General features: G+C 41.5%; 1 protein-coding gene across 2 annotated transcripts in view; it reads left to right on the top strand.

The window, feature by feature from the left end:
* Pik3c2a (phosphatidylinositol-4-phosphate 3-kinase catalytic subunit type 2 alpha) overlaps positions 1-23,529 on the top strand; it is a 127,832-nt gene that overhangs the window by 80,755 nt on the left and 23,548 nt on the right. For both annotated transcript variants that reach the window (XM_045144953.1, XM_045144954.1), the window contains exons 14-22: positions 1,669-1,780; positions 2,522-2,667; positions 3,656-3,844; positions 5,266-5,359; positions 7,325-7,419; positions 8,154-8,334; positions 10,426-10,530; positions 11,598-11,690; positions 17,009-17,138. In XM_045144953.1, the coding sequence (XP_045000888.1) occupies positions 1,669-1,780; positions 2,522-2,667; positions 3,656-3,844; positions 5,266-5,359; positions 7,325-7,419; positions 8,154-8,334; positions 10,426-10,530; positions 11,598-11,690; positions 17,009-17,138 (1,145 nt within the window). The remainder of the gene's footprint in view (positions 1-1,668; positions 1,781-2,521; positions 2,668-3,655; positions 3,845-5,265; positions 5,360-7,324; positions 7,420-8,153; positions 8,335-10,425; positions 10,531-11,597; positions 11,691-17,008; positions 17,139-23,529) is intronic.

Genomic DNA, 23,529 nt, shown 5'->3' with positions numbered 1-23,529 from the left:
TTGGCCTTTTGAGACTAGTCTTTAAAAAAATTTTTGTTTTGTTACTTACTGAGAGTGTGAGAGAAAGAAGCAGATAGAGAGAGAGAATGGATACACCATGGCCTGTAGCCACTGCAAACAAACTCAAGATGCAATTGCTACCTTGTGTATCTGGATTTACGTGAGTACTCGGGAACTGAACCTGGGTCGTTAGGATTTGTGCCTTAACCACTGAACCATCTCTTCAGCCCCATGACTAGTCTTGATATGTAACCTTTGAACTTGCAGCAATCCTCTTGCTTAACCTTCTGAATTCTGGGATCACAGGCATGTGCCACATCACATTGCCTTATTTATTTTTGAGATACAGTGTCACTATGTAGCCCAGGCTAACCTCAAACTCATGATTGTCTTGGCCTGGCCTCCAGCGTGATGAGGTCACAGGTATATGTAGCTATGCCTGATTTCAAAGTATTTGCTGCCTGTCCCTTGCAGAAAAAGTTTTCTGAGCACTATACTCAGCTATAACTTTGTTTGGTACTTGGCAAAAAATAGTTAGGTTTTTCTTGGTATGTGCTTTTATGTCCTAATGGTAAAAATCAGGAAGCAATGAAGTTCAATCCATTACCTTCAGGTATAGTACTTAAGAGGAAATGCTCACCTCCCTCCTAAGAGCTGGCTGTGGGAACAGGTAGTTGTCCTGACCCTCCTTATATTCCGTCCCCTATCATTCTTCCGAAGATACTTAGAAAAACTTTTTTTTTTAAATTGGTTTGGTTTCTCAAGTTGTAGGGTCTCACTGTAGCCCAGGCTGACCTGGAATTCACTATGTAGGCTCAGGGTGCCTTCAAACTCATAGTGATTCTTCTACTTCTGCCTCCTGAGTGCTGGGATTAAAGGCGTGTGCCATCACACCCAATATACATATTTTATTTTTATTTATTTGACAGAGAGAAAGATGTGGAGGGAGGGGGAAGGGAGACAGAGAAAATAGGCATGCCAGGACCTCCAGCCATTGCAAATGAACTCCAGACGCATATGTCAACCTCGTGTATCTGCCTTATGTGGTTCCTGGGGAATTGAACCTCAGTTCTTTGGCTTTGCAGGCAATGCCTTAACCACTAAGCCATCCCTCCCACCCTGCTTTTTTTTTTTTTTTAAAGAATCAGAATGAGGACATCTTTAAAAGCTCTTTAAAAATATTATTTATTTGAGAGAAAGAGGCAAATAGGGAGAATGGGCATGCCATGGCCTCTGGCCCCTGTAGGCAAACTCCAGACACATGTGTCACTATATACATCTGGCTTATGTGGATTCTGGGGAGTCAAACCTGGGTCCTTAGCCTTTCCAGGCAAACGCCTTAACCATTAAGCCCTGTCTCCAGCCTGTCCTAGTGTAGTCCACTGGGAAGTTTACTTGTCAGTTAATGGCCTTTGATTGCAGATCCTGCCAGCCCTGGTTCAGTTCCCAAGCCAACATGTAAGCTGTATGCAAAAAAATGGTATAAGCATCTGGTGTTGATTAGAAGTGGCAAGAGGTACATGACACACACATGTAAATAAATATAAGATAAATTTTAAAGATTATGCTTTTTTAGTGGCTGAAAGACTAAAAGTTCAAGTTGATTGTAATGTGTTATTAGTTTTGGATTTTTAAAAAAATCACAATATTCTTTTTATGTTTATGAAGGTTTTTAACATGTGGAACTAAGCTTCTGTACCTTTGGACGTCATCACATACAAATTCCATTCCGGGAACAATGCCCAGAAGAGGCTGTGTCATGGAGAGAATAGTGCTGCAGGTAATAGAGGCTCATGACGCATGGAGAGGCTTAAATTCTAAGAAGTAGAGGGGCTGCTGGAGGGGCAGGGGTGGAGATGTAACCAGTTGATAGATGTAACCAGCTTGCCTGGCATGCACGAAGCCCTGGGTTGGCTTCCCAGTCTGGTATAAACTGGGCAAGGGGGCACATATTTCTTTTTCCAGCACTTAAGCGGTAGAGACATGAGAATTAGAAGTTCAAGTTTGAGCCAGGCATGGTGGCACACACCTTTAATCCCAGCCCTCTGGAGACTGAGGTTGGAGGATTGTTTGAAGCCAGTGTGGAGTGATTGAGACCCTATCTGTGAGAAAAAAAGAAATTCAAGTTAATCTTCAGCTACATAGCAAGTTTGAGGCCAGCCTAGGCTACCTGATACCCTGTCTTAAAACAAATCATGTGTGTGTGTCCCCCATGATTTGAGTTATTAAAGAAGCATGATTTTGTTTAATCTCCAAATCTTTCTTCAACTTAAATATCATAGAAACATTTTTTAGTTTTGGTGAGTGTAAAAGTGCATCGTATCTATTCTGAGAAGTGTGTGTGTGTGTGCGCATGCTCTTAATAACTACCAGGTATTGATAATGACTTTCAACGGAAAGAGGCACTATTTATACTCAATATAAATCCACTCTACTACAAAAATTTTTTTTTCTGAAGGACTAAGAAGCTAATAAGAAAAACATGGATTATAATTTGGTCAATCTCTGTTCAACTTTTAAGGTTGATTTTCCTTCTCCGGAGTTTGACACTGTTTATACAGTGCCTCAAATTGAAAGTAGCATGACACAGCAATACAAGTTGGAAACACTGGAGAATGATGTGAAAGGGAAACTCTTGGATATTCTGCACAGAGACTCTTCATTTGGGTATGCTTTGTTTGGTGTTTTGCCTGACAGTCTTCTGCAAGATAAAGCCCAAATTAAGGGCTTATGTTGGATACTGTTACTTTGTTCATGATGTAGAAGTGCTCTTGCTCTGGAGAAGGCTATATCTGGGCTGGGGTGTGACTCCATGGTCACTCATTTGCCTACCATGATTCCAAAACTGCCAGTAAAAGCCTATATGATGTCATAAAAGTTTGGAAATTTGTCCAAGTTAGTGTGAACCCTTACCAAGGCAAACAGATTAGAAAAGATATTTATAATAGTGGATTAACTTCCATAATCTATAAAGAAACTATTCATATCAGTAAAAGATCAACAAATTAGAGCTGGAGAGATGGCTCTGCAGTTATGGCACTTGCTTCCAAAGCCTAAGCACTCAAGTTCAGTACTCCCTGTACCCACATAAAGATGGATGCACAAGAGCTGGAGAGATGGCTTAGCGGTTAAGCGCTTGCCTGTGAAGCCTAAGGACCCCGGTTCGAGGCTCGGTTCCCCAGGTCCCACGTTAGCCAGATGCACAAGGGGGCGCACGCGTCTGGAGTTCGTTTGCAGAGGCTAGAAGCCCTGGCGCGCCCATTCTCTCTCTCCCTCTATCTGTCTTTCTCTATGTGTCTGTTGCTCTCAAATAAATAAATAAAAGTTGAACAACAAATATTTAAAAAAAAAAAAGATGGATGCACAAGGTGGCTTATGCATCTGGAGTTTGTTGGCAGTGGGTAGAGTCCCTGGCACACCCATTCTCACATTCTGTCTCCCTCTCTCTTTCTCTCAAATAAAAAATACATAAAGTGTTTTAAATTAAGAAAGGTCAACAAATTACTAGTTCCTAAAAAGGTAAGAAAAATCTGGGGGAAAGAAATAGAAAGCCTTTTAAAACTGAAAAGATGTTCAGTTCTTTAGCGGTCAATGATATATAAATTACTCCAACATAGTATCACTGAGAAATAATTTGATTCTCTTATTTATGCAGACTTTCTAAAGAAGATAAAGTCTTTTTGTGGGAAAACCGTTATTATTGCCTCAAATACCCAAATTGTCTTCCTAAAATACTAGCAAGTGTTCCAAATTGGAAGTGGGTTAATCTTGCCAAAATTTACTCATTGCTTCATCAGTGGCCGCCGCTGTGCCCACTAACTGCATTGGAGCTTCTGGATTCTAAGTAAGTCAAACGCATTTATTTGCTCTGTTTTATTGTCAGTTTTCCCCAGTAAGGCATTATGTTGCAGGAGTCTTTTCCTTTTAACATGAAAGAAATATGTGTGTATGTAAACAATGTTTTCCTCAATCATGTATGCATTTTGTACCATTTAAAAGTAACCTAAGAGCCGGGCGTGGTGGCACACGCCTTTAATCCCAGCACTCTGGAGGCAGAGGTAGGAGGATCGCTATGAGTTCTGTGCCACCTTGAGACTACATAGTGAATTCCAGGTCAGCCTGAGCTAGAGTGAGACCCTACCTCAAAAAATCAAAAATAAATAAAAGCAACCTAAGGAAAGGATTGTTGCTTATTTTGAATAATTCATTGTACTTATGTGGGCCAGAATTAGTTTTCATAAAGTCAAGGTTTCATAATTATCCCAAAATTGAATCTGCATTTCCACAGGATTTTTCTCCTTTAAAAAAGAGGGCTGGCCAGGTATGGTGACTGAAAAACAGCTCTGGGTTCAGTGTCTTAAGGGGATCAGTGATAGAGGAAGAGCCATCATTCTCCTCTGGCCTTTGTGTGTGCTTATGGGGTACATGCATTTGCACATATACATGCATATAACACAAACTACAATACCCATATTACACACAAAATTTTTTTGAAAAAAGAAAGTGGTTGAGATGACTCAGCAGTTAAAGGCACATGCTTGTAAAGCCTGCTGGCCCAGGTTTGATTCCCCAGCACCCACATAAAGCCACAGTCAATTAAAAAAAAAAAAAGTGACACAAGCATTTGCTGTTTCTTTGCAACATCAAGTGATCCTGGTGTACCCATACACATGCACCCATGCACTCAAATATAAATAAAGAAGTTTTATCTGAAGTAAAGGCAGGCATGGCTGCACACACTTGTAACCCCAGTGCTGGGAGTGGTAGAAACAGGTGGGTCTTGCTGGTCAGCCTGTCCTGCTGAAAAATGTTGCACTCTTGTCATAGTGGGAGACTCTGAAGGCAGTGAGGTGGAAGAACAACAGAGAAGGACACCTGGTCTCTGAACATGCGCGTGCACACTATACACACACACACAGAGAAATGCGTCTTTGAGTAAGAAGTCAGTTGAATTTTCTTTTTTTAAAAAAGTAATTAATTAGAGAGAGAAAGAAGGGAGAAAGAATGAGAATGGGCACGCCAGGGCCTCTAGCCATGACAAATTCCAGATACATGCACCTCCTTGTGCATCTGGCTTGCATGGGTCCTGGGGAATTGAACCAAGGTCTTTTGGCTTTGCAGCTATGCCTTAACTGCCAAGCCCTACCTCCAGCCCTGAATTTTCTTAATGAAGAACAAATTGATATCATTTACATTGTATTAAAGTAATGTATTAGTTGAATTAGGAAGAACTCACTGTGAAATCATGATTCTCTGATATTGCAGATATGCTGATCAGGAAGTGAGATCCCTAGCTGTGAATTGGATTGAGGCCATTAGTGATGATGAGCTAACAGATCTTCTCCCACAGTTTGTACAGGTAAGTGTTTCACTTCTTTACCTCCCTTTATACTCATCCCACACTGAGTCTTATGAGTAGGGAACTTGGTCAAGGACCCCTTTCTGTTTTAAATTGTATTATAGCTGTATTAAGGGATGTTACGAGTGGATTCAATGAGATGTTCCCCTCATTACTACATAGATCACATTTGAATATAGTATATATGTGTCTGAACTTTTAACTTCTAGACTTTCTAGCTTCTCAAAATTAAACAGATGAGGGCTGGAGAAATAGCTTACAGGTTAAGGCATTTACCTGCAAAGCCAATTCTCCAGGACCCATGTAAGCCAGATGCACAAGGGGGTGCATGTATCTGGAGTTTGTTTGCAATGGCTGGGGACCCTGGTGTCCCCATTCTCTCCCCCCCTCTCTCTCTGCCTCTTCCTCTCAAATAAATAAATAAGTAGAATATTTGAAAAAAGAATAAAGCAGATGAGCTTTTCTTTGAATTTTCTTTGGCCTGTGAAGGGTGACTAATGAATATGATCTCTGAATCTAGTTTAGAGCTTGATTTTATTTGTTTGATCTTTTTTTCTTTTTTTCTTTTTTTTTTTTTTTTTTTTTATTTTTTTAATGTAGGGTCTTACTCTAGCCTAGGCTGACCTGGAATTCGCTATGATGTCTCAGGGTGGCCTCGAACTCAACGGCAATCCTCCTACCTCTGCCTCCCAAGTGCTGGGATTAAAGGCGTGCACCACCACGCTCGGCTTGATCTTTTTTTTTTAATAGAAGCAGGATGCTTCTTTTTTTTTATTTTTTTAAAAGTTTTTTCTAATATTTTATTTATTTATTTGAAAGAGTGATAAAGAGGCAGAGAGAAAGACAATGGCTGTGCCAGGGTCTCCAGCCACTGCAAACAAACTCCAGATGAATGTGCTCCCTTGTGTTTGTGGCTTATGTGGGTCCTGGCTAATCGAACCAGGGTCCTGAGGCTTTGCAGGCAAATGCCTTAACTGCTAAGCCATTTTTCCAGCCCCTCCCTTTTTTTAAAGTATTTTTTTTATTTGAGAGATCAAGAGGCAGATGAGAGAATGAGAATTGGCTCATCAGGACCTCTAGCCAATCCAAACAAACTCCAGACACATGATCACTTTGTGTATTTGGTTTATGTAGGTACTGTGGAACTGAACCTGGGTCCTTAGCCTTCGCAGGCAAGTGCCTTAACTGCTAAGCCAGCTAGCTCTTCAGCCTTCCCCCCCCCCCCACCCAAGGGAGGATTTCATTTCACTCTAGCCTAGGCTGGCCTGGAATTCTCTATGTAGTCTCAGGGTGTCCTCAAACTCATGGTGTTCCTCCTACCTCTGCCTCTCAAGTGCTGGGATTAAAGGTGTATGCCACCATACCTGGCTAAAATTTATTTATTTTCTATTGTGACAATTTCATGCATGTATGCAACTTGTTTCAATTATAATCTCTGCCATTACCCCCTCTTACCCTACTGAACTACTTCACAAAAAGTCCTCCTCCTATCATGTCTTTATCCCCCCTCCCCCACTGTTTGTATGAGCATGGGTGGGGCTTATTTTCTGAGACATAGGCTATACCACTGAAGAATATGACTCCCTGTGTTTATGCTTTAAATATATTTTTTCATTTATGTACAGTGTTGTAGATTGGACCCATGGCCTTGCTCCTGCTAGGCAAATGGTCTACTATTGAGCTATAAGCCTAGGCGCTTTTGATTTTTGAGGATGGGTTTCATTCATGCTCATTCTGGCTTGGAATTCACTATGTAGTCTCAGGGTGGCCTCAAACTCACGGCAGTCCTACTATCTCTGCCTCCTGAGTGCTGGGATTAAAGGTGTGCACCACCACGCCTGGCTTGGCATTTCAGTTTTATGAGTACCTTTTCATCAGTAAGAGATCTAGATTTTCTTTGATAACTTTATTCAACAACTTAGTATGGTTTGACCAGTAGTAATTCTAATTTTCTCTTACACATAGGCTTTGAAATATGAAATTTACTTGAATAGTTCACTGGTACGCTTCCTTCTGTCCAGGGCATTGGGCAATATCCAAATAGCTCACAGTTTATACTGGTAAGACTTAAATTTATTAAGTATCTTATTTCTATTACAAGTATTTATAGAATTAAGTCTAAACAGTGTGTTCACACTCCTTACTGTGGACAATTGGATGTATTATTAATGGATCTTTTATTCTGTATTTGTGTGTGTTGTGTATGTTTGGACACATATGTGTGTGTTCACACATTCCCATAGGCCAGAACTTGATGCTATATACTTCCTCGGTCCCTCTCATCTTACTTTTTTTTTTTTGGTTTTTCAAGTTAGGGTCTCACTCTGGCTCAGGCTGACCCGGAATTCACTATGTAGTCTCAGGGTGGCTCATCTTACTTTTTTGAGACAAGATCCTTCACTGAACCTAGAGCTGACCAACTTGGCTTGACTAGTAGTTGAGCACTGAGCCTTTAGGATTCCCTGCATCTACTTCCCCAGTGCAGCTCGGCACCAGGCCTAGTACTTGATGTGGGTGCATAGGGATCCACACTGAAGTCGTCTTGTTTGTGCAGCAAGCCCAAACATAAGATACAAGAAAGCTAATTTGTCTTTACAAATAAAACCCAAAATGTTCCCCTCTACTGGATAACATTTGCTGTTGTACATTATAGCTGAATAATATCTAATGCATTTTCACATGCTTATATAGCTCAAAATGAGTGTCTGAATATCTAAAATAGAATTGTTAAATTGATTGTTGGGGAGCTTCATGCATTTCTCAGGTAGCCGAAATAATGATTTCTGTTGTTTAGGCTTCTCAAGGATGCTCTGCATGACACACAGTTTGGTAGCCGATATGAGCATGTGCTGGGTGCTCTCCTCTCAGTAGGAGGAAAAGGACTCAGAGAAGAGCTTTCTAAGCAGATGAAGTTTGTACAGCTTTTAGGAGGAGTAGCAGAAAAAGTAAGGCAAGCTAGTGGATCAGCCAGACAGGTATGTACCTATGAAAGAAAATGTAAGGTTTGGTTTGGTTTTGAGGTTCAGTCAGGAATCACTGTGTTCCCTAGGCTGTCCTTGCACTCAGAAATCCTGCTTAGGCCTACTGAGTGCTAAGGGTGCAGGTGGGTGCCACCACACCCGGCCAGTGGAATTTTGATAAGAAGTATGTTGAATCTGTAGATAAATTTTAGAAATACTATGATTGTAATAATGCTGTATCTTCTAATTCTTTACTTTTGTTTAGATCTTAAATTATCTCAGTAAGTACACCTTGGTTTTTTGTGGCAAATGGCTGTTTTGCAACTTTAAAATATTTTTTATTTATTATTTGAGAGAGATGGAAAAGAGACAGGGAGAGAGAAAGAGAATGGGTGTACCAGGGCCTCTAGCCACTGTAAACAAACTCCAGATGCATGCACCACCTTGTGCATTGGGCTTACATGGGTCTTGGGGAATCGAACTTGGGTCCTTTAGCTTTGCAGGCAAGTGCCTTAACCACTAAGCCATCTCTCCAGCCCTGCAAATGGCTTTTTAAACTTAATGTTAGAGGATTCATGTCAGAAAGTATAGTTACAATTGATGTACCTGTGTAAGTAGATACATAATGTTGCAAGGTCTTTGCAGCAGCATTCCTTGTGAGCCTCCATGTAGCTATTGACACTTCTGTTTCAGATAGTGTTGCTTTGAACATTATTGTATAAATTTTTACCTATCTGGTGGTTTTTCTTCTTTTTTAAAAAATTTTTATTAGCATTTTCCATGATTATAAAAACATATCCCATGTTAATTCCTCCCTTCCCCCCCTTTCCCCTTTGAAATTCCATTCTCCATCGTATTACCTCCCCATCACAATCATTGTACTTACATATATACAATATCAACCTATTAAGTACCCTCTTACCTTCCTTTCTCTTCCCTTTATGTCTCCTTTTTAACTTACTGGCCTCTGCTACTAAGTATTTTCATTTGGTTTTTCTTCTTTAAAAACATTTTTGTTTATTTGAGATACTGCAAATGAACTCCAGACACATGTGCCACTCATGTCATCTGGCCTTAAGTTGGTACTGGGGAATTGAACTTGGGCTGGTACTTTACAAGGAAGCGCCTTCTAACCACTGAGCCATCTCTCCAGGTCCCCTTTTTTCTTTATCTTTTTAGAGTTGGGGTATCACCTAACTGCTTAGGCTGGGTCCAAACTCTTGAGCTTGCTATGGCTATCATTCCTCAGCTTTCCAAGTAGCTCACACTGTAGATGCACTACATTGTACTAGGCTTGCTGGTATTTCTTTTTTTTTTTTTTTTTTTGATTTTTCGAGGTAGGGTCTCACTCTAGCCCAGGCTGACCTGGAATTCACTATGGAGTCTCAGGGTGGCCTCGAACTCATGGCGATCCTCCTACCTCTGCCTCCCGAGTGCTGGGATTAAAGGCGTGCGCCACCACGCCCGGCTGGTATTTCTTTATTGTTATTCCTGCAGGCAAAATAGCCAAGTCAAGAGCTGTACTCCTTCTTAGGTATAATATCTTCAATTAGATTGTTATTCCCTCTGCCTTAATCTACACCTGTGTCAACAGAATATGAAATTGTTTTTTACCACGGGGGCGTGGGGGTGTTCTAAAATTTCTATCTAACAGGTGAAAATTTCTTCTCGTAATTGTTGAATTTCTCTTTTTAACATCTGCATATCCATGGATTGGCCATATGTACTTCTCCCTTATGTCTTTGTAGCTAGTGTTTGCCTATTCAAATTTTATTTTTACAGTAATAGTTAACACTTTTTTAGCAGCTTATTTTGACCATTTGATAATTGGGCACTTTTCTATTTATTTTATTTAAGAGAGAGAGAATGGGTGCACTACTTTGTGCATCTGGCATATGTGGGTCCTGGAGAATCAAACCCGGTTACTTTGGTTTTGCAGGCTAGTGCCTTAACCATTAAGCCATCCCTCCAGCCCAGTTGGGCGAATTATAAAATAGTATGCACAGCATAATTTGTCTTAAGGATAGATTTTCATCGAAACACACCCCAAAAAAGAAAAAAGAACAGATTTGCATAAAGTACTTACAGTAGCAATCTCTTCCCTAGGTTGTTCTTCAAAGGAGTATGGAACGAGTACAATCCTTTTTTCTGAGAAATAAGTGCCGTCTCCCTCTCAAACCAAGTCTAGTGGCAAAAGAATTAAATATTAAGGTAACACAGCATTTACCAGTCCATGGTGATTTCATCTGGACAGCTTTACACAGCCAAATAAAAATAAACTTGAAGAGTACTGTCACTAGGGTCCAGATGGATTCTAGTCTATTTTCACCTAATCTGTTCCTGAAAGACAAATCTGTCAGATCACTTCCTGCTTTGAATTTTGTTTGTTCTCTTTATGCTTGTCTTAATGGTCTTAACTAGCTTTTAGTAATTGGTGGGGGATGGGGTTGGAGTTAAGGTAGGGTCTCACTCTAGCCCAGGGTGACCTGGAATTAGTCTCAGGCTGGCCTCGAGTGACAGTGATCCTCCTACCTTGGCCTCCTGAGTGCTGGGATTAAAGGTGCGTGGGCCCATTTCCATCTCATTTTTTTTTTAAATAACATTTGAACCTACTTATTTATTTTGTTAGGCTAGGGGTTGAAGCCAGGGTCTTACACATACTGGTTAAACATTCTACCACTGAGTGGATAATTTTATTTGAAAATGGTCCAAGTCTTGGCAGGCGGGATGGCACACACCTTTAATCCCAGCACATGGGAGCCAGAGGTAGGAAAATCACCTCAGGAGTTCGAGGCCAGCCTTAGACTACATAGTGAATAATCCAGCTTGGGCTAGAGTGAGACCCTACCTCAAAAACCAAAGATAAATAACTAGCATAAGATTTGGTCTTTTCTAATGAAATCATTCGTTTCGGTCAGTATTTGATTCCACGAATAGTATGAGAGTCCCACAGTTAGGAGTGAGATCTCATTTCACAGCAACACGAGCATCACAACTGCTGTGTTCTGATGGGGACTGAATACTGACAAGCCTCAGGCTTTAACATTTTTTTTTTGCCCCACCTTTAAAGTTTTGCTCCTTTACCTTTAGAGATAATATTTTATTTACTTAGGCTGTCTTTAGGTATACTGTTATCAGATCAGCTAAATGTCAGTCATGCATATTATCTCGTTTATTGCAATTTCAAGGAACAAGTAAAGGGGGAAATGCTGAGGAGTAGATATCTAAATGTTTTATTCCAGTATTATCTCCCTAATGGTCAGATGTTGTGTTTGCAGTCCTGTTCTTTCTTCAGTTCAAATGCTGTGCCACTGAAAGTCACACTGGTGAACGCAGATCCTATGGGGGAAGAAATTAATGTCATGTTTAAGGTGAGAAATCCAAGTTCCTTTTTGGGTTTTGTTGTCTAGAGCATCTCACTATATTGCTCAGGTTGTTGCTCAACTGCTGGGCTGATCCTCCTGCTTCAGCCTTTTAAGTACCTGGTGTGTACCACTGCCTCTGTCTGGCAAGGACTATTTATAGGTAGGTATGAAAAATAACAGTTAATAAATTCATTTTATTATTTCCTGTTTCAAAATTACAAGATAATTTTATTTATTTGTTTATTTGAGAGAGACAGACATAGAGAGAGAGAGAGAGAGAGAGAATGGGTGTGCCAGGGCCTCCAGCCACTGCAAATGAACTCCAGATGCATGTACCACCTTGGGCATTTGGCTTACATGGGTCCTGGGGAACTGAGCCTCGAACTGGGGTCCTTAGGCTTCACAGGCAAGCACTTAACTGCTAAGCCATCTCTCCAGCCTGATAATTTTATTTTTTAATTAATTAATTTGACAAGGGGAGGGGGAGAGAATGGGCGTGCCAGGGCCTCTAGCCACTGCAAACGAACTCTAGACACATGTGCTACCTTGTGCAACTGGCTAATGTGGGTCCTTGGGAATCGAACCTGGGTCCTTTGGCTTTTCAGGCAAATGCCTTAATCGAAAAGCCATCCCTCCAGCCCTGTTTTTTAATTTATTTATGAGGGTTAGGAAATGGCTTAGCAGTTAAGGTGTTTGCCCACAAAGCCAAAAGACCCAGGTTTGATTTCCTAGGACCCACATAAGCCAGATGCACAAGGCGGTACATGTGTCTGGAGTTTGTTTGCAGTGTTTGGAGGCTCTGGCGTGCCCATTCTCTCTCTCTGCTTCTCTCACTCTCTCTCTTTCTCAAATAAATAAAAATAAATATATTTTTTAAATGTATTAGAAAGATGGAAGGGAGAGAGAGAAAAAAAAAAAAATGGGGATGGCCAGGACCTCTAGCCACAGCAAGCAAATTCCAGATGCTTGTGTCACCATGTGCATCTGGCTTATGTGGGTACTGGAGAATCAAACCTGGGTCCTTAGGATTCACAGATAAACACCTTAACTGCTAAGCCATCTCTCCAGTCCTATTTATTTTTATTGAATTTGAGTCAGAAGTATCTAAGTTGGTGTCATACACCTTTAATCCCAGTTCTTAGCCGGTACAGGAAGGAGGATTGTAACTTGTAGGCCAGCCAGAGCTTTTAGACCCTGTCTCAAAAAAGGAACTAGGCTGGAGAGATGCTCAGCAGGTAGAGGTCCTTTCAGGCAAAGCCTGATGGCCCAGGTGCAGTTCCCCAGTGCCCATGTAAAAGCAGATGCACAAAGTGGTACGTACATCTGCAGTTCGTATACAGTGACTAGGGGCACTGGCATTCCCTTTCTCTGTCATTCATACTCTGTCTCTCTCTCTTTCTCTCTTCTCCTTGCAAATAAATATAATAAAAAATACTTTTTTGGGCTGGAGAGATGGCTTAGTGGTTAAGCACTTGCCTGTGAAGCCTAAGGACCCCGGTTCGAGGCTCAGTTCCCCAGGTCCCACGTTAGCCAGATGCACAAGGGGGCGCATGCATCTGGAGTTCGTTTGCAGTGGCTGGAGGCCCTGGCTCGCCCATTCTCTCTCTCTCCCTCTATCTGTCTCTCTCTGTGTCTGTCACTCTCAAATAAATAAATAAAAAATGAACAAGAAATATTTAAAAAAAAAATACTTTTTTAAGCTAGATGTGGTGGCACATGCCTTTAATCCCAGTACTCAGGAGGCAGAGGTAGGAGGATCCCTGAGAATTCCATGTCAGCCTGGTCTAGAGCCAGGCCCTATCTTAAAAAAAAAAGCAAACAACAATGACAATTTAAGTTGGATAATTACACAAAAATTATTTGTCCTTTTTGTTTTGTTTTTAAATATGCTTAAACTGGGTCCTTGAAGCTGCGGTGATCTAAGCAGCAGCAGGTTTATGCATTCTTGTTTAGTTTATGTCTTTAAATACAGAAAATTAGTACTGACAAACTCTTCCCAAATAGATTTGGGGACAGACACAACACTTGGATAAAGCTGTACACTTGGCCACACTAGTTCAGCAGATCACAACTGTAATATGACTGGAGCCTCACAGATTTATAAAGCTAGAAAACCCTGAGCAGTGGGCATTGGTTGGTGATAGTTTTGTTTGTTTTGGTTTGATTTGCTTGTTTGTTTTTTTGAGACAATGTCTCCTTGTATAGCCCAGGATGGCCTTAAATTTCCTGTGTAACCCAGGATGGCCTTGATCCTCCTGCCTCAGTTTCCCAAGAGCTGGGATTATAAGCATGTGCCGTTACGCCTGGCTACTGGTTTGTGGGAACGTGTAAGTAACCTGTGTGAAGCAGCAGGGCTGGGTCATTAGCAAGTTACCAGAGTTCTGTGCATTGTCACCCTTATCTGTGTATCTTGAAGAGAGAACGGAGATTTTAGTTTACTTATTAATGTAGATAATTAATGGAGATCATAAAAATAACTTCAGTGAGTTCTCATATACTTGCCTGGTTTAGGACTCCATTATTTTAGTGATGGGAGCTTTTTCCTACAACAGTACCATCTATTTTGTTTAGACAGATTTTGTAAGTTGTCTGAATATTTGTTCAGGCAAATCCCTCTTACTGTTTTTCATATTTTCGTGGTTAGTTTCCTTTTAAATATTATAGAGAGAAAGAGACAGAGAATGGGTGTGCCAGGGCCTCAGGCCCCTGCAAACGAAATCCAGATGCATGTGCCACCTTGTGCATCTGGCTTACATGGGTACTGGTGAATCAAACTTGGGTCTTTTAGTGCCCTTGGTTAGCTTGAAAAGTTTATTAATTATTATATATTTTATTTAAGCCAGGCATGGTGATGCATGCCTTTAATCTCAATACTTGGGAGGCATAGGTAGAAGGATGACTGTGAGTTTGAGGCCAGCCTGGGACTGCACAGAGAGTTCCAGGGTAGCCTGGGCTAGAATGAGACCCTGTCTTGAATAAAACAAAATTTAAATTGGTTGGGGCTGTATTTAGACTTAATTTTTTATTTTCGAGGTAGGGTTTCACTGTAGCCCAGGCTGACCTGGAATTCACTATGTAGTCTCAGGATGGCCTCAAACTCATGCCCGGCTAGACCTGATTATTTCTGAGAGGATTAAGTATCTTTATTTTGAGATAATTATAGATGTATAGACAATTATAAGAAACTATAGAGCCAGGTATGGTGGCCTATGCCTTTAATCCCAGCACTCAGGGGTCCAGAGGTAGAAGGATCACCATGAGTTTGAGGCCATCCTGAGACTACATAGTGAATTCCAGGTCAGCCTGGGCGAGAGCCAATCCCTACCTCAAAAAGTCAAATAAATAAATACTATAAAGGTAAGCTGAGTATAGCCATGCCCACCTATAACCTCAGTCCTGTGGGAGGCAGAGACCAGAGAATCACTGGAGCTCATTCATCAGCAAGTCTGAGCCGAGAACAAAAGCTCCAGTTTCAGGCTGGAGAAACGGCTTAGTGGTTAAGGCACATGCCTGCGAAGCCTTAGGATCCATGTTCTATTCACCAGGTCCCATGTCAACCAGATGCACATGGCGGTACATTCATCTGGAGTTTGTCTGTAGTGGCTAGAGGTCCTGGAGTATCCATTCTCACTGCCTATCTTTCTCTCTCTAATAAATAAATAATTTTTTTTGAAGCTCCAGTTTCAGTAAGAGACTTTGTCTCAAGGAAACTGGAATAGCAATAGAGAAGGACTCCTGATGTTCTCTCTGTCTAGCCTCTGTACCATGTACACCTTTGTACACACAAATAAACACGTTACACAAACACAGAAGAAATTATACAGATAGGGCTGGAGAGATGCTTTAGTGTTTAAGGCGTTTGCCTGCAAAGCCAAAGGACTCAAGTTCAGTTCCTCAGACCCACATAAATCAGATGCATGTGTCTGAATGTTTGCAGTGGCCAAAAGCCTTGGTGCACCCATTCTCTCCCCCTCTCTACCTACCTCTTTCTCAAATAAAATAATTTAAAAATTAAAGAAATTATATAGATCCTGTGAAACCTTATACAATTTTCCCCTAGTTGTAACATCTTTTTTTTTTTAATATTTTTATTTATTTATTTGAGAGTGACAGAGAGAGAAAGAGGCAGATAGAGAGAGAGAGAGAATGGGCGCGCCAGGGCCTCCAGCCACTGCAAACGAACTCCAGACGCGTGCGCCCCCTTGTGCATCTGGCTAATGTGGGACCTGGGGAACCGAGCCTCGAACCGGGGTCCTTAGGCTTCTCAGGCAAGCGCTTAACCGCTAAGCCATCTCTCCGGCCCTAGTTGTAACATCTTATACAAGTGTATTGTGCTGACACAATCAGGATATTAGCATTAATATAATTATATAATTGAGAGACAGTAGTCTGTTATACTGTAAATCTGTATAATTGTGCACCTTTTATAATGTACTTTTCATTGCTAGAATGGTGCTTCACAAGTATATATAAGGCTCTGGAATTAATCCTTGACTCTTCAAAATTAATCAAAATCAAATGCACTGTTGTAGGAGATTTAGACATGAAGAGCTTATTCAGTCGACTCCAGAGTGCTGCAGAATACAAAAGCAACTCAGTTTATTTCTTCCTTTTACTGTTCCCATTCAAAATGCCCCTCAAAGGGCTGGAGAAATGGCTCAGCCATTAAAGACACTTCCTTGCAAAACCTGATGGCCCAGGTTTGATTCCCCAGTACCCGTGTGAAGCCAGGTGCAGAGTAGTGCATGTGTCTGAAGTTTGTTTGCAGAGCCAACAGGCCCTGGTGTGCCCATACTCTGTCTCTTTCTCTTGGTCTCCCTCTCAATAAATAAATATTGATTTATTTAAAATAAATCAGTATTGATTTATTAATAATTAATAAATTTTTAAATGCCCCTCAAGGTTGAGCATGGTGGTACATGTCTTTACAGTGTATGTGAGGCAGAGGTAGGAGGGTTGACTTGAATTCAAGGCCAGCATGGGACTGTAGCATGAGTAGGTCAGCCTGGGGTATAGTGAGTCACTACCTCAGAAGAAAAGAAAAAAGAGCACTGGAGAGATGGCTTGGATGTTCAAGTGTTTCAGAAAAAATCTGGCACATTCCTTTAATCCCAGTACTTGGGAGTCAGAGGTAGGAGTATTGCTGAGTTCAAAACCAGCCGGAGACACAGTGAATTCCAGGTTAGCCTGGGCTAGAGCAAGACCTTACCTTGAAAAACCAAAAAGAAAAAAAGTGAAAAGGAAAAAAATGCTCTCCAAGTATTATAGCATGTAATCCATCAAGTCTTTTGGAAAAGCACAAATTTTGTTTCCTTAAATTCAAGGTTGGTGAAGATCTTCGGCAAGATATGTTAGCTTTACAGATGATAAAGATCATGGATAAGATCTGGCTTAAAGAAGGACTGGACCTGAGGATGGTAATTTTCAAATGTCTCTCAACTGGCCGAGATCGAGGTAAGTCTCTTTTGTGAAGTTAGCTCCCAGTATACCTAAATGTCCTATTATAGTGAAATCTCAGTGACTTTAATCTAATGTGGTGGTGTGTTTTTTTTTTTTTTTGTGTGTGTGTGTGTGTGTGTGTGTGTGTGTGTGTCTTTAAATTTACATGAGAGACAATGAAAATGGGCCTGTGAGGGCCTCTGTGCTACAAGCAAACTCCAGATGCATGCACCACTTTGTGCATCTGGCTTTCATGGGTACGGGGAGTTGAACTGCAGACTGTCAAGCTTTGCAAGCAGGTACCTTTTACCACTGAGTCATTGCTCCAGGCCCCCAGCTTTTTTTTCCTTTTTGGTTTTTCAAGGTGGAGCTTTCTCTAGCCCAGGCTGGCCTGGAATTCACTATGTAGTCTCAGGGTGGCCTCAAACTCACAGTGATCCTCTTACCTCTGCCTCCCCAGTGCTGAGATTAAAGTGTTCACCACCATGCCCTGCTATTTTCAGCTTTTCTTGCTTTGATTTTTTGTTTGTTTGTTTTTTGAAGTAGGGTCTCAGTCTAGCCCAGGCTGACCTGGAATTAACTGTGTAGTCTCAGGGTGTCCTCAAACTCACGGTGATCCTCCTACCTCTGCCTCCCGAGTGCTAGAATTAAAGGCGTGCGCCACCGTGCCTGGCTATTTTTAGCTTTTCAATGAATATTTTATTTATTTATTTATTTGAAAGAGAAGAAGGAGGAAAGGAAGGAAGGAGGAAGAAAATGGGTGTGCCAGGACCTCAAGCCACTGCAAATGAACTCCAGACACATGTGCCGCCTTATGCATTTGGCTTTACGAGGGTACTGGGAATTGAACCTTAAGCTTTGCAGACAAGTGCTTTAATAACTGAGCAATCTCTCCTGCCCACCCACCCTTTTTTTTATGTAATAAGACAGAGTCTATAGCTTAGCTAACCTAGAATTCACTTTGTTAGTCCCAGACTGGCCTTGAACTCATAGCAGTCCTCTTACCTCAGCTTCCAAATTGCTGGGATGAAAGGCATATACCACCACATCTAGCCTATTTTAGCTTTTTTTTTTTTTTTCATTTTTAGTTTTTTAAGGTAGGGTCTTACTCTAGCCCAGGCTGGCCTTGAACTCACAATGATTCTTTCACCTCAGCCTCCCGAGTGCTGGAATTAAAAGCATGTACCTCCATGCCTTCTGGCCACACTGAATTTCATAGTGGCTATAAGTCATTCCCATCAACAGTGGTTAAGGATCCCTCTTTCACCACATATTCGTAAGCATTTATTGTCTTTTTTATTGTTACTATAGCCATTTCTGACTAGAGTGAGATAGAATCTAAAGCGGGGCTTTCTTTGGGGCGTGGGGAGGTTGGATTTTTTTTTTGTTGTTGTTTGTTTTTATTTTTTCATGGCAAGGTTTCACTCTAGCTCAAGGCTGACCTGAAGCTCACTATGTAGTCTCAGGGTGGCCTCGAACTCATGGCAATCCTCCTACCTCTGCCATCTGGTTTAGTCATCCAACAAGAAAAAATGAATATGAAATTCCAGCAATAAGAAATGAACAAAAGATTGGATCTGAAGACCCTAAGGGCTTGCTTTTTGCCCGTTGACCAGATAAACTAGAACTATCTGCATTGTCTATGCAGCATGGGGTTATTTTTACCTGAAGAGGTCTCTCCAGACCCAGCCTTTCTTTAAAAAAATAATGTTTATTTATTTGAGAGAGAGTGAGTAGGCGCACTAGGGCTTCCAGCCACTGCAAATGAAGTCCAAATGCATGCACCTCCAACCCCTTGTGCATCTGTCTTACTTGAGTCCTGGAGAATTGAACCGGGATCCTTTGGCTTTGCAGTCAAATGCCCTAACCGCTAAGCCATCTCTCCAACCTCCATTTTTGATTGGCTTTTTTTTTTTTTTTTTTTTGCATGTTTAGTTTAATATCTTAAACTGTTTGTGTGTTTGTTTGTTTATTTGAGAGAAAGAGGCAGAGTGAGGGGGAGAGAGAATGAGTGTGCCAGAGCCTCCAGCCACCACAGATGAACTCCAGATGCATGTGCTACCTTGTGCATCTGGCTTACATGGATATTGGGGAATTGAACCTGGGTCCTGAGGCTTCACAGGCAAGAAGGCCCTTAACTGCTTAAGCCAACCTTCAATTGACTGTTTTTAATGACGTAAAGCCTTTTAATTTCTTTTTTTCACGATGGACTCTCAGGGTGGCCTCGAACTCATGGCAATCCTCCTAACTCTGCCTCCCAAGTGCTGGGATTAAAGTCATGCGCTACCACACCCAGCTAAGCCTTTTAATTTCAAGTATTCCCATTTGTCAATTATTTCCTGAGCAACTATAATCCTATTCAGAAAATTCTTGCTTATACTGGTATCTTGTAGTGTACTCCCTACTTTTTCCTTTAGAACTTTCAGCATTTTGGTTCTTACACTGGTATCTTTGATCCATTTGGAGTTGGTTTTTGTGAAGGGTGTGTGATAAGGGTCTAGTTTTTTTTTTTTTTTTTCTTCTGAGGTAGGGTCTTGCTCTTACCCAGGCTGACCTGGAATAAACTATGTAGTCTCAAGGTGACCTCAAACTCATGATGGTCCCTACTACCTCTGCCTCCTGAGTGCTAGGATTAAAGTCATGTGCCACCACACCCAGTTTAGCTTCATTTTTGTACATGTGGATATGTGGTTTTTCCAGCACCATTCATTGAAGGCAGTGTCTTTTCTACAACATACATCTCTGTCATCCTTGGTGGAAATCAGCTTATTGCTGTTGTGTGGATCCTCTTCTAGTCCATTGATCTCATGTCTATTTAAAATTTTTATATTTAAATTATTATTTGACAGGGAGAAAATAGTGAGAGAATCGACGCACCAGGGTCTTTAGCTGCTATAGATGAACTTCACACGAGTGCACCATCTTGGGCATCTGGCTTATGTGGGTGCTAGGGAGTCAAACTTGGGTCCTTAGGCTTTGCAGGCAAGCACCTTAACTGGTAAGCCATCTCTGCAGCCCTCAATGTCTATTTTTGTGACAGCAGCATACTGTTTCTTACTGTGACTCTGTAGTGTAACTTGAAGTGTGGTGATACCTCTAGTGGAATTATTTTTTTTGGGGGGGGGAGAGCTTAGGATTTCTTTTGCTATCCATAATCTTTTGTGCGTCCATATGAATTTTAGGAGTGCTTTTCTGTTTCTGTGAGGAATGGTGCTATAATTTGATGAAGATTGCATTGAACTTGTATATTGCTATTGGTAGGATGGTCTTCAGTATCACAAGAAGACCATCTTACCAATAGCAATATTCAAATTTAAAAAAATTAAAGAAGACACCACGAAGGTGGAAGGGCCTTCCACGCTCATGGATTGCTGTATATGTGGCTTTTATTATGCCGAGGTAGTATTGTTCCATCCTAGTCTATTTATTCCTGGTCTGTCAACAACTTTTATCATGAAGGGATGTTGAATTTTCAAAGGCCTTTTCTACATCTGTCGAGATGATCATGTGAATTCTGTTTTTGAGTCTCATTGAATCAGTTCTATTGACTTATGTATGTTGAGCCATCCCTGCATCTGTGGAATGAAGTGCACTTGATTGTGGTGGTTGATCGTCTTGATGTGTTTTTTTTTTTTAATACTTTTTATTTCATTTATGAGAGAGAGAGAGAGAATGAATGGGTGTACCAGGGCCTTCAATTGCTGAAAATGCATGCAGGGGCTTTTGCCACTGCAAACTCCAGACACATGTGCCATTTTGTGCAACTGTCTGTACGTGGGCACTGGGCACTTGAATCTGAATCCTTGGGCTTTGCAGGCAAGAGCCTTAGCCACTGAGGCATCTCTCCAGCTCTATTTGAAACTTTTTCTATTTTTTTTTTTTTTAAATTTAATTTATTAGTTTTCTTTTCAGTAAATACAGGCAGTTTGGTACCATTATTTAGGCTCATCTGTGATCTACCCCTTCCCATTAGACCCTCCTTGTTAATGAAAATGGGTCGTGCATTGTGGAGTTAGCCCCCAGTTATTGGTATGATAAATGTCTCTGTAAATCATGACCCAACAAGTGACTCTGACATTCTTTCCGCCCCCTCTTCCGCAAAATATCCCTGAGCCATGTTGGGTTCATTTTTGGTCTGCTTCAGTGCTGAGGTGTTGGGGGCCTCTGAGGCTCTGACTCTCTGATTTGGTAGGAGTTGATTTTTCTCTGCGTTGGTCTCCTTCCCCTTTGTGCTGGTATCCGGTTCACAGGAAAACATCAGCCTTGCTTATTTCGCTAGTTGTCCTTAGTTTCAGTTGGGCCCCTTTTGAGGTATGTTGGGGCAGCTCTCTTCTTAGGATCTGCATCTGTCTGGAAAAGAGAAGCAGATTCTCCAACGGAGAGTAAGTTAGCACCCGGAAAATTGAGATAAGACTTACTTTTTTGATAGACAGTATGGTAGGTGTAGGCCCTCTTGTACCCCATGATTGATGGTAGCTTGATATTGGAGAATGGGCTTGTGTTTGGGTATGGTTCTGACTTGTTTCCCAGCTCCAGCTACGGGTCTAGTACCACTGAGTGGATCAGTTAGCCAAATCAAAAGCAATTGATTCCTCACCATGGCTGTGTACCACTATTGCACTTGTGTGGGCATCACATCCGGTTATTTGTTGCTAATTAGGTTAAACAATGTGTTGCTTGGACAGATCTTGGTCATTTCCCCCAGTCGCCTATGTAGCGCCTTCTGGCACTAGACACGCTGACTGTCTGGGGACTGACTCTCTCCTGGCTTCCAGCCATGTCATTCCATTTTATGCGTCAGCTGTGTATGGAGTCTTCAGCAATAGGGTCTTATCACTGGCCTTTGTTTTTCGAGGTAGAGTCTCACTATAGTCCAGGCTGACCTGGAATTCACTATATAGCCTCAGGCTGCCTTGAACTCACAGTGATCCTCTTACCTCTGCCCCTCCGAGTGCTGGGATTAAAGGTGTTCAAAGGCATTATACAGATAAGAAAAAGCAATTTGTCCAACTAGTAACGTTCCTCTTAGGAAGTCTTGGAAACTTTACGTTTGTCTGTGTTTGTAGTTACTTAGTTTCTTCATGCGTGTTCATTCATTAGGTCTTATGGAACGTAGACTTAAACTTGCTATGCAGCCAAGGCTACTTTGGACCGATCTTTTGCTTCAGCTTCCTGTGTGGCGGGATTACAGGTGTGAGCCACCACTCATGGCTCTAGGATACTTTCTTTATTTTTAAACATGCTTGCTTGCTTGCCTGCCTCCTTCCTTCCTTCCTTCCTTCCTTCCTTCCTTCCTTCCTTCCTTCCTTCCTTCCTTCCTTCCTTCCTTTCCTTCTTTCTTTCCTTCTTTCTTTCCTTGAGAGAGAGTATAGGTGGGCCAGTTCCTCCTGCCACTTCACACAGTGCACCACTTTGTGCATCTGGCTTTTAGTGTGTACTAGGGGATAGAATCCTGAGTTTGCAAGCAAGCACCTTTAACCACTGGGCTATCTTCCAGACTTTCTAGAATGCTTTTGGAAGTACAAAAATAATTCAGATTGCTCGCAAATTTCCAGCATAACATGCTAGATTTGATGTCTTATTTCAAAGATTGAAAGCTATATATGGGTTAGAGAAATGGCTCAGTGGTTAAAGGCACTTGCTTGCAAAGCCCGATGGCCTGGATTCAGCTTCCCAGTATCCACATAAAGTCAGATTTATAAAGTCAGATTTATAAAGTGGTGCATGTGTCTCAAGTTTATTTCCAGTGGTAGCCATTCTCTCTGTGTCTTTTTCCTAACTTCTTTCTTTCTCTCACTCTCAAATAATTTATTTTTGTTTTGTTTTTTTGAGGTAGGGTCTCACTCTAGTCCAAGCTGACCTGGAATTCACTCTGTAATGTCAGAGTGGCCTTGAACTCATGGTGATCCTCCTACCTCTGCCTCCCGAGTGCTGGGATTAAAGGCATGCACCACCACGCCCAGCAAATAAATATTAAAAAAAGAAAAGAAAAGGGCTGGAGAGTGGTTAAGCACTTGCCTGTGAAGCCTGAGGACCCCGGTTCGAGGCTCGATTCCCCAGGACCCACGTTAGCCAGATGCACAAAGGGGCGCACGCATCTGGAATTCATCTTCAGTGGCTGGAAGCCCTGGCATGCCCATTCTCTCTCTCTCTCTCTCTCTCTCTCTCTCTCTGTCTGTCTGTCTGTCTCTCTCTCTCTCTCTGCCTCTTTCTCTGTCTGTCACTCTCAAATAAATAAATAAAAATAAACCCCAAAAATTAAAAAAAAAAAAAAACTACTTGGCATGGTGGTGCACACCTTTAATCCCAGCCCTGAAGAGATAAAGGTTGGAAGATTGCTGTGAGTTTGAGGCAAGCCTGGGACTACAGAGTAAGTTCCAAGTTAGCTTTGGCAAGAGTGAGACCC

This window comes from Jaculus jaculus, chromosome 3 (assembly GCF_020740685.1).
Source record: "Jaculus jaculus isolate mJacJac1 chromosome 3, mJacJac1.mat.Y.cur, whole genome shotgun sequence".
NCBI lineage: Eukaryota > Metazoa > Chordata > Mammalia > Rodentia > Dipodidae > Jaculus > Jaculus jaculus.
Note: the sequence above shows the minus strand (reverse complement) of the source record. Positions and strands in the feature narration are given on the sequence as shown.